The 16,179-nt window shown below is 33.2% G+C and overlaps 1 protein-coding gene across 1 annotated transcript; it reads right to left on the bottom strand.

Moving 5' to 3' along the window:
• Positions 1-517: 517 nt before the first annotated feature.
• On the bottom strand, positions 518-2,750 carry LOC130731799 (glycolipid transfer protein 2-like). Its single transcript, XM_057584017.1, has 6 exons — positions 2,545-2,750; positions 2,404-2,459; positions 1,835-1,965; positions 1,564-1,699; positions 1,220-1,363; positions 518-1,133 (listed from the first exon to the last, which is right to left on the bottom strand). The coding sequence occupies exons 1-6, from the start codon at positions 2,696-2,698 to the stop codon at positions 1,098-1,100; spliced, it is 657 nt and encodes a 218-aa protein (XP_057440000.1). The 5' UTR covers positions 2,699-2,750; the 3' UTR covers positions 518-1,097.
• Between the last annotated feature and the right edge of the window lie 13,429 nt (positions 2,751-16,179).

The raw sequence follows: 16,179 nt of genomic DNA, 5'->3' as shown, positions 1-16,179 counted from the left end.
AATGTAGATTCCTAAGGCACTTCAAAAAACTTTTAGTGGCCCTCTGTGTCAGCTTCGTTGATAACTAAGGTAAAAACTTCGTGGAAAAGTCAATGAAATTGGCCATGGAGCTCGCCAATTGGGTGGTGAACCACGTCATCGTCATCAATTTATATCTTGATGGAAGCAACCTAGGGTCCTTCTCCGCCCAAATCCGGACCCTGAGGGCCTGCTCCACCTTGATCTGAACCCTGAGGGCCTCCTCCACCCAGGGTTGGACCCTGCGATCCTCCTTTGCCTAAATCCACCTGGTGTAGACCTCCTCCGAAGCGTCTATTTCCTGGACCACACCCACTATGGTGGTGGCCCTCATTTGAGACCTCCACCCTTCAATCCACCGTAACATGTTTGCATCATCAAAACTCCAAGAATCCACGAGATCTAGGAATGTGTTTACTAGAAACCCACAGGTGGAGCCAATGTTCACGATTTGGTGAGCAAGAGAGGAAACAAGGTCGGAACTCTAACAAAAGTAGGATCCCTAACAACCTAGCCGCCTTAGTGTATAAAAATGAGCCAACCCCAATTACAAGATAGGATCTTCCCTTTATAGTGGGAAGGAGCCAAAGCCTAAATCTTAAACCTAGCTGGACTCTTGGACCTCATACAATCAGCCAAAGAGCCCTTACAAGCTGATGTCTAAGCCAAAACTCACTTTAACAGGATTAGGCCTTAAGCTAGGAGGCCGCCCCTCCAGGAGTGCGAGGGGGAGCGCCTTTATAAGCATCCATCGAAGGGCGCTCCCAAGATCTGAATATTGATAGCTCGCCCTTGAGCCCACTTGATAGATTCTGCTCGTCACAACCCTATGTCGTCTTGAGGGGAATCTCCCTCTACAAGCACGTATTGGGCAGGTCCTATTGCTAAGGTTTTACCCGTCCAATCCAGTTTGTGATACAGAAATTTGTAGATGAAGAGTTTGAAAGAAGTTCCTTACTGAACATTCTTTTTCCATATATACAACACTTGATTTGTATCTTAGACAACTCCATTTTAGAATACAACTTATTTATATTACAACTTAAAGGAAGACAAATACACAAAACATAAGTTTGACACTACGTTGACTTCATGGTGTCCAGGTTATACAATCTCTGCAAAACAAATAGAAAAGGTATATTATATAGGAAATTTCATGCTGAATTGTGGTTTTCAGGAAAAATATTGAAATCAATCTTACTATAACACAATGGATGTCCTCAAGAACAGGCACAAACAAGGAAGCCAATATCTGCATTTTCTCTTTTAGGGTATCATGGTTTTCATCTTCTGTCTTAAGGAGATCCATGAAAGTCTTACGTTCTGGGATTAGTTTTAGGGCCACCTGCAGTTTAATTTCAGTTAGTTCTACTGATATTAATTAATGAAGGCTTTGTTTACAATAAATTAAGAAAATCACGGTCCACCATCGAATTGTCCATGACTAAAAGTGTACAAATGAACATATGTTGTTCACTAAATACTGAATCGGACATTAAATTAATAGATTGGAAAAAACAGGGGAAAACAGACCAAGTGACTTACTCTAAAAGCAGATGATGAAATCCACCCATGCCATTGTTTTAAAGTTATATCATAAGACTCTTCCACTAGTTGCTTCATATTCTTTTCTGGATCTTTTGGTAGTGCTTGTAATAGTGAAGAGGTGAAATCCAGAGCCCTGCATAGTTGCCCAAGAAAAAAATTGAGAGATTTGATTGGATGCATGTGTAAAAGTGAGTAAAACTCTTATCTATATAAATTAAATTCTTTGTATAATCAACATGAATCTCTATACGTGTCATAAACTTTTCACCTAGTAAGCCAAACAAAGGCCTTAGTGCAGTTAGACCCGTTTCGTGCATTGCCTTCTCTGACTTCTGATTTCAAAATTTCAACCACATTTGAATTCACAGAGGGATTTGTTTCATGCATCAGTTCTAGTCTCTGCATTGAAATGGAATTTAATTCACAAGCTAATAATTTGACAGATAGGGAAAAGAAAAGAGAGCACATAAAATATGATATAGTGATGTAATAGAATTTGATTAAAGTGATGAGAGAGTTAAGTCACCATAACCATTGATTTGGAAATTAGGATTGTGATTATGGTGATATATTGCACACATGTATGATAAACTATGGTTTTTAAATATTTATCTTATTTTTCAATCAATGATGTGAATGTGATAGTTTATTTTAAACTATAAAGTTAGTCTCTTACTTTAGAATAGTCAAATTAAACGAGAACAGTTTGTTAATGATGAGATGTGAATGAATCAAAACCCTGTATAATACGAAAAGGGAAGAGAATTCCTTCAAGTATAGGGTGAGTTAAATTGAGAGATTTAGCTAACCCTGCAATATTGGAGTCCTTAATTTTACCTTAATATTCTGGTATACATCTTGTCTCAAAACAGCCATTGATGGACCTATCTTATCTGTTGGACGCAAAATAGCAATGTGTTAGATGTCTATATGACATCCAAGTAAATTTGAAACAACAATATATGTCGATAAACTCACCTAGAACTTGTAGAACCAAATAACATATAGAGAGGAAAGGTTTGATGGGAATGTGGGGAGACTCATGATTTTTCACTATAACCACCACAGAAAGCTCTTCAATTGCACAGCTAATCTCCGACCTCTTCTCCATATCTCTCCTACTACTCTTCATTTCAACTAGCTTTCTTCGTTCTCTCTCTTTCTGTTCTTTGATATGGATGAGTTCCAATACTCAAATGGGGTTATATATAAACACCTCTAGATCTAACGCAAAAAGAAATTCCAAGTTTAGATCAAGTGGCACTTGAAGAACGAGTCTTGCAAGCCCAAATATTATTATTTTTTTACTCATTTAGGTAACATAACTTCTGTTCTTTGAATCTATTTTTCTTTATTACTTTCCTTTGCGATAAGATTCCTGTCCTACCTATTTCCTCTTTGAACCATAGACGGTGACCTTACATTTGACCTTCGAGTGTTTTCTATATTCAATGTTTTCTAAAATATGCTCAGTACTACTGGAATTGAATTTTATAATGTGATATGATAATGTCAAGTAGAATATTAAGTTCATTCATTTTCATAGATATTTAAAGAGTCTTATATGTATAATACATACGAAAAGATTTAGACTTAAATTTTTTACATAATAATACATGTAAGAATTTTCAAATAAGATGATCATAATCCAACTATTACCATAATAAACAAAACCCGTATAGGTCCCACACCTGAAAATGACAAGACTAATTAAGTAATCTAACCATAATAGACATTGGTCCTGTTACAACTATTTAGAACTAGGAAATGCAGTGGGTGTGGCTTAGTGATTAATTAACTCATTACATCCTTTAATCATAAGGTTGAGAATTGGATTTTCGATTCATAAGAATAAAGCGTATATTGTGGTCTATTGTTTACTCTTAGTGTAAACATCTGCAACGAAAGAATTAATCACTATTATCAGCAGTGAATACCATAAGCTTAAAAAATCTAAAAAATGCAAATAAGTTGGATAATTTTTAGAAAAGAGAATTTTATTCACAAAAAGTCATACCTGAGATAAATCCTTCACAAGTGAGTTATACACTATCTAACCTAACACATACATCAATAGACTTCGTTTTTGTCCCAATATTAATTTTGTCCTATACACATTAGAATTTCTAATTAAAGTAATATCTACTATTACACACGTCACATATCAACATATTCTTTACACCTAGTATATAATTAAGTACAGAGTAATGTTACTTACACACCTCTCTTTTGAGGTGGAAGAGGTGGAATGATGAAAGAGATAGGAAGAAAAGGAAAAGTAAGAGAGAGAAAGTATGAGATGTGATAGATGGTAAGAGGAGAGAGATAGAAACAAAAAGAGGTGGAAATGAAGTGTTTTAAAAATGAGGTGTGTATATATCATAACTGTTAAGTACACGTTAAGGGAAGTTCTAGGGTACATACTACCATCTAACCCTAATATGTGCTGACTTGAACGTCAGAAGGCATTGCAGATACCCAACTCCAACGCTCACTGGGTACAAGAAGACGAAGACTCTTCCATTGCAGAGCAGTCCAACAAAGTACCTCTTCCATATTGTCAATGTTCTTTTTTAGGTTCGGTAATCCCTTACTAGAACATGGATGTTATCTGTGGGAAATCGATAAGTTATATTCTCATCCATCTCTACTATGGAAAATAAGATAAGACAACAAAGGAATGACCCTCCCTCCTAGGAAGGAATACCTGTCACGATTGACGAGGAACATGTAAATTAAAGAAAAATTACGATCACGTGCAAGCGGTGGACCAATTGTTGTCGTAGCCACACCCACAACCTCATCCATCGTTAGAGAATGGCATTGTTAGTGACACCATAGACCTCCGCGATGAACTCATAAAGGAGTTAGAGAAACAACTGCAACATGAGAGGGAACACAATCGAATACTAGTGGTACCTCTACTAACCAACAATGTCTATGCACAATGTGTGTCGTCTCGAAATTCTCATATGGTCGTTCAGGCACAACCTTTGCATGTCCAACCGGATAATGCGGTCATCCAGAGGCGTATCCAAGAGGTGGTGCAAAGAGGTCCACCCCAGAACCAAGAGAGAAGAACCAAGGGAGCCACTTAGAGATCCCTACGATCAGCCACAACATAAGATAGGCTCCAACGATTACCCATGTAAGGCTCATGACGGACAGCCTACGCCTCGATGAAGATAATGAGTATCTCATTTCCTTACTTCTTACTCCCAGGATGCAACGCGATTGAATACTAGTAGTACCTCTACCAGACAACAATGTTTGTGCGCAGCGTGCGCATTCCGAAATTCTCATGCAATCACTTAGGCGCAACCTTAGCATGTCCAACCGGATAACGCGACCATCCAGAGGCGTATCCAAGAGAGGGTGCAAATGGATCCACCCATAATTAAGGGAGCCACTTAGAGATCCCTGTGATCATCCACAACATGCATCGGGCTCCAATGATTACCCGCGTAAGGGTCTTGATAGACAACTCACACCTCAATGAGGAGTCTCTCCTTTTCTTAACTCCTTACTCCCCGATTTTGGCAGCTATACAACTATCAGGCAATTTCCAGAAGCCTCCTGAGGTTAAGAAAATCTGTTGGTCAAGTTATTAGAATAAATTCCTTTTGCTCTAACTAACCCCTAAGTCATTAGTGTTCATAAATCAAGAAAACATAGCTATTGTTCTTAGAGCATCTCCAATGCTAGTTCTTAGAGGTGAGTTCTTAAGCTAAGAACTAAGAATCAGGTTCTTAAGCATTGGAGATAGTTGACGTGGATTTCTTAGTTCTTAAAAATAAAAATTAGTTCTTATATAAGCAACTTTGCTTTATGAGTTCTCAGCATAAAAAAAAAACATTTTTCTCTCTCATCCAAATTGTTTTATTGCTTGATGAGTTTTATTTTATTACTATATGAAAATAAAATGTATAAATAATGTGGTGTGGTGGGACCAAATAAAGTTGCTTAAGGATACGTGGAAGTACGTGCCCGCATGAATAATGCTTAAGAAGTCACCTCTAAGAACTAGCATTGGAGATGCTCTTACTCCTACCTATTCTACTTTCTCCCAGGTCCCTAATTCTTGCTAACTTGTCAATAGAACAAGAATTAGTGTGATACCTAAATGCCATTTGAGTATTCAACAAGCATAGAGAGAAGATACAAGGGAAAGCAAAGTATTAGAACATATTGATGACTAAACTCATCATCCCCTAGTATAATAGAGTTTAACTATTCATGATCAAACAAGAAAAGAAGAAATGACAAGAAAACCCTTGGAACCCATGGCGTGACATTGAAGTAGCCTCCAAAACCCTACAAGAGCTCCCAAAAGTTGTTTTTGTGCAAAACCCTAATACAAGTGTGTCTATGCAGGGTCTACCTTGCAATTCATGTTAACTTTCCTTAAATGGATGAATTTCAGCAATGATGCAGGGTTGGTAAGTTTCCAACATTGCGATGCTACAACGTTCAAAAGTTGTAAGTCTCTGCGCTTAGGCACTGCGTGAATCACTAAACATTGTAGCATCATCGATGCTTAAACCTTGCAAAATCTAGGACTCACATTGCTTTTCCTATACATTAAAATCACACAAATTAAGTGAAAATTCCTAGAAAAATAACTAAAGTTCCTAAGCTACTCTATTAAAGGAAAAATAACTCAACTAACTAAAAATATCAAATAAAGGGTTGAAATAGCCTATAAACTGAAGTACTAAACTAATCTAAAAATTAATAAGATAAACATCATCCATTCTTTGCTCGACATGGACCAAGGGTCAAATCTTCCTTCTCTTGGCCCCCTCTGCCTTATCGGCGTGAATGTGCTCCTTGGTCATTAGCCTTGACCACTTCTTCTGACTGATACAATCTTATCAAATTCATCAGGCAATTGTTAATTGATTAATTCATCTTGAGTGTACTTTGTTTCATTTTGAGAAGCATCTCAAACTCCGAAGAAATAATTCTCTGCCACATGATTTGGGGGTTTAATATAACAATAAGACTTTATCTATGGCGGACTAAGAAAAATATGATTTACGAATTAAAAGAGTTTATATATTATAAATTAGATTTAATTATTTACACATTCTAAACATATCTATATATATATGTAAAGCTCACTTGAGCTAAAAGTATTAAATGCATTAAAGAAAGAAAGTTAAAAAAATTTCTATTCAACTTCCAATATACATCCACTTATTAGTAATTATTAATTAGTGATTGTTAAACTTTTCAAATTCTAATATTTTAAATTAAATATTAATATTATTTTAATTTTAATTATTAATTTCTACATGAGGGAAATTTAACTGAAATTGACTAACTTTACATTAACAAAAATATTAGATTTATTTCTGCTTCCTAAATTTGATTATTCCTGCTTCCTAATAAAAATATTAGATAGTTAATAGTATTTTTATACTTCTTTTTAATTTTAAGACTTTATAATTTTTTATATATTAAAATTAAAATTAATTTTATAATAATTATACATCATAGGTTGAGGAATTTTTAAAAAATAACAAATAAAACTTATTAATATTTTTTACACTACTTACTAAAATGTAAAAGTTACTTTTAATTAACCTTTGTATTAACATTTTCCTTTGTAGTAAATAAATTAAATTAAAATATTAAAAATGAATCAATTTTTCTAAGTCATTAGCTATTCAACTACCTACAAAAATGTATAACACAATTGAAATTTTGTTATAAATACACCAAAAAACTAAAAAAAAAATTATTTGTATTATATACATTAAACTAAACTAAAAATTGATCAATAAATTTTTTAGATCAATTATTTATTCAACTACCAACTAAATTTACATTTTTGTTGTATAAGGTAGAATAGAACATGACAAAAGACTCCTGAAATATAACACTTTAGTTCTTTAAAAAAGAGCGGAAAAAAAAGATTAACAAGACACTCTAATAAGCAATAGCTACGCATTAATATAATCATTTAATAAAATATTTAATTAGATACAAAAATATTTTTAAAAAATATATTAGCCATAGTAATTTATTTTTTATTTAATTATCATTAAAATTTTAATGAAATATATTAAGTAGTAAAATCTTCCTACCTTTGCATTAAAATAAAGGAAGCAATAAAAAATTTCTTTGTAATTAATATATTAAATAATAAAATAAAAAAACTGAAAATTTGTATTGTCAAAAGTAATTCAACAACCTAAATTGAATAATAATATTCATAAACTTAAAAATTGACTTGAATTTTGCATTAGGGAAAAATAACGAAAATTAAACTTGATTAATGAAAAAATAATGTTATCAATAAATAATTTAAATAAAATTGTTTAAATTGAAAAACGACACTATAATGTATTTACTATTAACTATAATGTATGTGTGTTTTATTTGACGAACAAATCTCAATATAATTTTATGATCTTATAATATATTAGTAAAAACAATTTTGAGCAAGGTTAATAGATATATTACGCCAAAGTTAAATAAATATAAATTTACAATGTACATAATACTTAATCTATTTAATTTATATCTTATTATAGTTGAAAAAGATGATATTACTTTATTTTTCTCAATTTTAATATGTGTAAATTTGTTTGGGAAATTGTGATTGTCCTTCCAAAAAAATGACTTTCTGAGTAAAAAGTACAAAAAATGGTTAAACAACGTCTTTGATGGCATTTAAAACTTATTGCTTATTTTTTTCAAATGGACTGTATTATATTTCACATTATTAAATAAATAAATAAATATCTTATATTTTTAAAATAATCCAATGCTGATTATTAAATATTAATTATTAAATTTGAGTAATATAAATTTATTTACAAAGAGAACTCTAATAATATTTATTGAAAAGTCTTTTTTTCTGAAATGATTGAAATGTTGAACTCTACTAATATTTATTGAAAAATATTTTAATATTTATGTAATAATTTAAATTATAATCATTATTATTTAATGTTAAAAATGTTGTAAAGAAACCCGTGCGTTCACGGGTATAATATCTAGTAATATGTATTGAAGGTTAGTTATAAAAACACGGTGCTCCTCCCCTAACAATTAATAAGCCTCCAAAGAATCTATGAAGTTCACATTTCAGCGTTAACTTTATTATAAGAAATACTATTGACGTCGGTTTCTAAATTTAAAATACTAGTGTCATGCTTTAGGTGTTTAATATGACAATAATCAAGCTTCCAAAGAATCTATGATGTTCACATTTCAGCGTATGTCAATCATTGTAGAAATAGAAGTAGCGATATCCATATAAAATTTCAATAGAGATAGAGTATAGAACTTGGTGGCCATAGAACTTCCCCGACATTCTTTTTTGCTAAACAATTACAACTTATTTTCAAAATGCATTTGAATCTCTTTCATTTTATATTTCATGTAAAATTTATCTGTATGAAGATAGTGATAATTGTATATGGAGAATAATTTTTTAAGAGACCTATTAATATGTGTTTTAAGTTTTAAGAAGATTAGTTTTATGACCGTCGGTCATATAGATATATGTGCAACAACAAAAATGATAGTGATTAATACATGAAAATTTTTTTAAGCAAAGAGGTATCACTTTCAAGGTACGTGTCTACTTAATGTCAGATTTTAGAACCATGATGTCTAGGGTGATCACACCGGCGATAGACGGTTAACCAAACTTGATTCCTTTCCCTTTAACCCCATAATTTCACTGTTAAATAATTTGATATGAATATTAGTTGTTGAAATTAGCGCAGACTTACTTACAGGAGTAGTGTTCTAATTTCTTTTATAGCCAGGAAGTGATATTAAGATAAGACAATTGCAACTATAATTTTTTTTGGAATTGTTATTCACACCTTCCACGACCCCACAACTATTTAGACCTCTGAAAAAGTGCAAAAATACTTAAATATCTTTAATGAAAAAAAATATAAAAAAATCCCACCCCTCCTCACATTCTCTCTCCTCTCTCCTTACCTCTTTCCTCTTACTCTCACCCCCCACCACCACACACCACCACCCACAACCACCGCCACCCCTATGGCCGCCGCCGCCACCACCACCACAAGCTCCATCTTATGCCGTTTTTGAAATTTTTTAATTGTATGGAGTTGTTACTGTCGTTTTTTATTTTTTTTACACAAATAAATGCACTTTAGAAGTGCGTTACGCACGCACTTTAAAAGTGCGTTGTTAACGCATGTATAACGTGCGAAGTAAACGCACTTTTAAAGGGCGAATTGCTGTAAATTTGTACAAAACTGATGTCAGATGATTTTTAAAAATTATGAGACTGCACAGTAAATCAAGTTAGAATATTTGGAGATTTATGATGGAATAAAAAATGTTTGAAATTCAAAATAAAATGCCAGATGAAGGAATTTGGCTAAATTACACAAATCTTAGGACCTTCAAAGAAGGTGCTAAGTTATGCTCGTTTGATTTTTCTCTTCAACTTTGCAGTTGTTCGACTTCACATCCGAGATACAAAATTGTCCAATTTTCCAAACCGCACCGCTCCTGATTCTAAAGCGACTAGTACAAGGTGTCGGAGTTTGAAGATTCTGACTACATATTTGAGCTCAGAATGGTCCTATTATCTTAATCAAGAAGTGTCAGTCCCAAATTTCTTCCGGAAATTAAATAGGAAAAAAAAAGTCAGTGCGTTTCGCTCGCACTGTGAAAGTGAGACTCAAACGCACGTTGAAAGTGCGTGATGGACGCACCTTCCAAGTGCGTGATGGACGCACTTTCCAAGTGCGTTTAGGTCGCACTTTCACCGTGCGTGCGAATTTTTTTTTCATAAAGGGTTTTTTCGGATTTTACGAATTTAACAGGGTCTGAATAAATGGGGGATCTGAATAATAATTCTCATTTTTTTTACGAACTTTTTGCAACTGTTTAAATGGTGGAGGCATTGGAGTAGAAGAGTTTCGTATCTAAATTTAATTATTAAAGATTGTTATTTTTTAGCTTTGTTCTTTAATCGTTTTGTTGTCTTATTTGTTCGTATGAAGAATGACAATTACACCGCAAACTCTTTGGCATGAAATTTTTTCTGTGTGAATTGAGAAAGGTCCTTTGGAACTTTTAGATGTTATTGCTGCTGAGCTATGGCCTCAATGCCAATTTGATTTCTAATATAAGTTGTTTCTTAAAAAAAAAAAATGATTTGTTGTTGAAGGTGTCGACTAGTTGCTAATATAGCAATTATGTTTTGATAGACTTTTATTGGCACAATTAGATTAGTTAATTATTTAACTTAATAAAATAAAGTTATTACTTCTTTTATTTTAGATGAAAAAATAAATTAGTCCCTAAAGTTTAGATTATGTGTGATTTAGTCCCTGATAGTTAAAAAGGTGTATTTAGCTCCGTAAAATTTATTTTATAAAGTGTGTAAAATAATTCTTCTATTAATTATTTTTTAATTACTTGTGTCCAATTCCTGAACTACCCTTATCACTCATGACATGCTCCCCTTCTTTTCTCTTTATTTTACTTCCTGCAATTTTTTTCTATTATACACTATATATATTATTATTAAATAAAATTTATGTATTATTTAATAACACTTTTCAAATGCCGCTTTGTTTTTACACAGTTTTTTTATTGAATTCAATTATAGAGTTTTTTTTTTAAGTTGCGATAAGGTATCTCTAACCGACAATCATGAGACTAATCCTCTCATGTGGTAAGAGCTAGGGACATAAGGTTTGTTTTGGATTCAATTACATTGTTTTGTCCTCGAAGGATAGCTTAAGTGTAAGAGTTAGGGACATAAGGGTTGGGTGGGATGAAGGGTGAAGGGTCCAGGATTCGAACTCTGAGGAGGACAAATTTATTAACATCACTAATTAACAACTAACATTTATCTATAAAAAAAATAACACTAATCCTCTCGAGATTCTGAAATTATATTAAATGGGTGGGGCTTGCCAAACAAATCCGTCTCTACTATAAGATATTAGCAATTCGCAATATAAACGATCTCCTATTAGTATTGAGGATTTCAACTTTTATTATAGTAAAAATGTGGGTGTAGAATACATTTTATTAGAATTGATCTCGTGTCATGCACGGATGGAATAAGAGTACTTGTCGGCATACATCAGACCTTTTTTTTATTTCCTCTCTCGTTTTTTCTTTTTTAAGTACTTATATTACCTATTTTAGTTTTTTTTTCTAATTCTAGTTACATTATATTCCTTTTTTTTCTAATTTGTTCTGCTTTGAATCAATATGTCAAAATCATTTTAATCTTCTTGACGTATATACGAAAAAATAAAATACAAATTTATTTGAGTTAATTTCCAAATCAATCATTTAAAACTATTTAATATCAATATTTTTATAACATATTTGATATCATTTTGAACGTAAGATATTACATTCAAATTTTTTATTTTGTTATATAAAAATAAATCATTAAAAAAAATATTTTGTTAGCATTGGTAGAAAAGTCACACTTTACTTTTATTATTATTTTAATGAGATTAAGAACCATTAAATGTCAAATTATCCAGTAGTTATTTTTGAAAAAAGTCACAATAGACTTTTGTTAATTATTCTAATGTCATTAATAACTACCAAATGTAATATTAATACATTAATTATTTTCTAAAATGTGAAATTATTTAATATTTAAATTACTAAGAAATCAGAAAATATATATAAATATGACATCATCTACGTATTAATTATAGTATGAGGGAGAAAGCTTATGAAAAAAGACATAGAATGAGGGGGTGACACTTGTCGGAGTTGCCACTTTTTAGTTTCAAAAATAGTTTATAGTATAGGATATATGATGTTAACTATAGGTGTATAATCTCTACTTCTTAAAAATTTAGTAAATTTCTTAAAGTAATTGTTGAAGATGAGAGAGCTAATTAGCTATCACTTTTTTGTGAGCCCAGACCAGTGTTATTAAACTCGGTCCGATGATCGACTCGGTCAGGGCACTAGGTCAATGGGTCACTGGTCTAACCATTGGGTCACTGGTTCGAATGCTTGACTTGGTGTATATTAAAAAATTATAAAATAGTCCAATACAATATAAAGTTAATATATAAATAATAAAAGAGATTTGAAAACATTAAAAGCATGATTGTGTAATGTTTAACATTTCTTCACATTTCCTCGAGGTCTTGTGTTCAAATCTGCATTGCAACTATTTTTTAGATAAGTATCACATTTCTATACTACTCTACAACAATTTGAAAGGCCCAAATACTGCACAACTCCAAAATGGGCTCTCATGTACGACCCATTATCAACATATGATAAAAAATATTAAAAAAACAAAACAGGTTTGAAAACAATACAAAATTAATGACTCAGCGGTTCAACCAAAAACCGGTCAAGTCACCTGTTTTTCATCTAAAGTGGCCGGTTCGTTCCAGTTCAGTCTGGTTTGAATGCATGGTCGACCCGATTGTCAACTCGAACCGGCTAAGTCACCGGTTCACGATCGGACCAGTTCGACCGGCAGGTCCGGTCCAAGTTTAATAACACTGGCCCAAACTGGACTGGGCGAGCCCCCGCACACCCAAGAGAGGCTCGCCCAGGGACAACGTAACCCAGGGATAAGGCACTCGCTAGGGGCAAAGACTTAGATCTAGGAGAATAGTGAGTCTAACCCCTTTAGGGCGATCGCCAAGGGCAAGAGGTTCATGTAAGGGGGTTTGGCCTAGCGTAGTACGGCCCAACAAGCCCATTTGTGGAAAACTTATGGCCCATGTAACCTCTATAAAAGGGGGGGTTTGATGTACATTGTATGGGACTTTTTGGCATTTATGACTGAGGATTAGGTTATTACTATTCCTAAGCTCTGCTAGGGTTTAAAGTCTACACCTTTTATGAGTATTCATTACCGGAACATTTTGACGCTGTTTGTGGGCAAGCAAAAAGTGTATGATGAAGGGGATAGAGGTTTCTTATAGTTTGAGTGACTCTTGGTATGTGGTGCGTGGAAAGGGCGCGTGTGTGTTTGAATTTAAAGAGGTAAGGGTTCGAGGTAACCCTAATGATGACGATCTGGGGAAGTCGCGAAGCCAAAAGGTAATGGTGAAGAGAGAAGTGACGTTTGATTTCAGAAATAACGTTTTAGGAAAAGTATTACGGGCGTGGTGAAAGGGTGCTTGGGTGTGTGGCCTAAGTTGGAAAAGGGGGGACAACTGGCAGGAGTAAATAGGATATAAATAATTTGAATCTTTGAAATTTGACTCTTTGTTAACTATAACTGGTATTTTTGGCAGGATTTCAAGAAGTTAGCAGCATGAATTGTGTAGTAACTCCCGTGAGTGACTAGTGTTTGGAGGAGTGTCTTCTTCGACAAAGAAGCTATTATGATTTCGAACTTGGGAACAGTCTTTACGTGTTGGTCGAGATCGCCAACCGAGGGACGATGTACTAGATGGCGAGTCACAACAAGCGATCTGTTGAAGAGGTCGCCAGAGGGTTTCTAAAGACACACTGTGCTCTCATGTTTCAAGCTCGGTATCTTGTGGACTGGATGGAAGGCGCTCTCCCAGTAGGCGATTGACCAAAGATTGAAGGGAATTGTTGATTGAAAACATTCTAAAAGACACACTGCGCTCTCATGCTTCGAGCTTGGTGTCTTGTGAATTTGTGGACTGGGCGAGGGCCCCCACACCCAAGAGGGGCTCGCCCATGGACAGCGTAAGCCAGGGATAAGGCACTCGCCAAAGGCAAAGACTTAAATCTAGGAGAATAGCGAGTCTATCCCCTTTAGGGCGATTGCCGGAGGCAAGAGGCTCATGTAAGGGGGTTGGGCCTAACGTAGTACGGCCCAACAAGCCCATTAGCGGAAAACTTAAGGCCTATGTAACCTTTATAAAAGGGGGGTTTGATGTACATTGTATGGGACTTTTTGGCATTTACGACAAAGGATTAGGCTATTACCATTCCTAAGCCCTGCTAGGGTTTTGGGTCTACACATTTTCTGAGTGTTCATTACCGGAACACAAACTATCCCGCCAACAACAATGACTAATAATGTATGTATTAAATCATATTCTATACTATTTTCGACACTAAAAAGTGGCAACTCTGACAAGTGTCACTCCCTCATTCCATGTTTTTTTTTCATAAGTTTTCTCTCTCATACTATAATTAATAGGTAGATTATGTCATATTTATATTTTCTAATTTTTTAGTAATTTAAATATTAAGTAATTTCATATTTTTGAAAATAATTATTGTATTAATATTGCATTTAATAGTTATTAATGACATTAGAATAATTAACAAAAGTCAATGTGACTTTTTCCGAAATTAATTGTTGTATTAATTTGACATTTAATGATTTTTATTAACATTGAAATTAATTTATAAAAGTCAATTGTGACTTTTTCTACCATTAAGATGTATGTTGACAATGTCTTTTTTTTATAATGATTATGATTATTTTTTATATAAAAAAAATAGAAAAATGAATGTAATTTTACTTCAAAATGATATCAAATATGTCATAAAAAAATTGATATCAAATAGTTTTAAAGGATTGATTTGAAAATTAACTAAAAAGTTTGTACTTCATGTTTTCGTATCTACATTGGGAAGATTAAAATTATTTTGATATATTAATTCAAAGCATAAAAAAATTAGGAATAAAAAAAGGAATTAGAATGTAATTAGGATTAAAAAAAACTTAAATAGGTGATATACGTATTTAAAACGAAAAACGAGAGTGGAAATATGAAAGTGTCTTATATATGCCGACAAAGTACTCTTATTACATCTATGCATGGTATGAGATCAATACTACTTAAAAGTAAAATAAAATAAATAGTTCGTATGTATTTTAGTTTTGTGCTATTCTTTTTTATGATATATTAATATATAGTTCTACGTTTGATTCTCATATAATGCATTTGCAAGTCATCTTGGATACCCTATTATCTAATAAATTTTGCGCAAAACCCTCTAAGTGTGAAATTTTTTTATGTCTAAAGTAACTTATCTTAGTTATGTGATTGATGTTATTCGCGTTAGACAAAATCCATGTAAGGTGAAACTTGAAAGCTATTATTGAATGGCCTACATCGAGCTCTCTCTCACAATTCTTTGGGGTTTCCTAGGCCTCACCGATTTCTATTGACGCTTTGTGTGCCATTACACCCCTCATGTTGCTCCCCTTACTAATTTATTAAATATAGGAGCAATTACCTGGGATTAGAAAGAAAATGAAGCACTCCATAAATTAAACGCATAAATCATTGATTCTTTATCTGGTGCTTCCGGATTTCTAGAAACTGTTTGATGTTGAAACTGATGCTTCTGGGATTGTTGTGGGGGGGGTTGAGTTGTCCCAATTTGGCCATCCAATAATTTTCTATAGAAAAAAATCTAAACCTGCACATGAGAAACTTGACAACATATGTGCGAAAGATGTATGCAATTATTGAAGCAGTTAAAAAGTGGCATTAGTATCTTATTGGCTAGGAATTCAACATATTCACATATCAACAAAGTGGTTGTCACATACTTTCCCTGTCAACATCAACAGGCCCTATAAAAACATAAGTAGGTGATGTTCGTTATGTCATCTCCTGTTCCATCCATTTTTGCCCAACTCCAGCAATATTATTCTACCTA

The sequence above is a fragment of the Lotus japonicus genome, chromosome 1 (genome assembly GCF_012489685.1).
Source record: "Lotus japonicus ecotype B-129 chromosome 1, LjGifu_v1.2".
NCBI classification, from domain to species: Eukaryota; Viridiplantae; Streptophyta; class Magnoliopsida; order Fabales; family Fabaceae; genus Lotus; species Lotus japonicus.
Note: the sequence above shows the minus strand (reverse complement) of the source record. Positions and strands in the feature narration are given on the sequence as shown.

Bases quoted from the DNA above. Each gene is read 5' to 3' on its own strand.
- LOC130731799 (XM_057584017.1), bottom strand. From the start codon at position 2,698: ATGAAGAGTAGTAGGAGAGATATGGAGAAGAGGTCGGAGATTAGCTGT. The intron at 1,364-1,563 runs GTAAGTCACTTG...ATTAAACTGCAG, and splicing joins TTTCATCATCTGCTTTTAGA to GTGGCCCTAAAACTAATCCC. The intron at 1,134-1,219 runs GTAAGATTGATT...TTTGTTTTGCAG, and splicing joins AGGACATCCATTGTGTTATA to AGATTGTATAACCTGGACAC.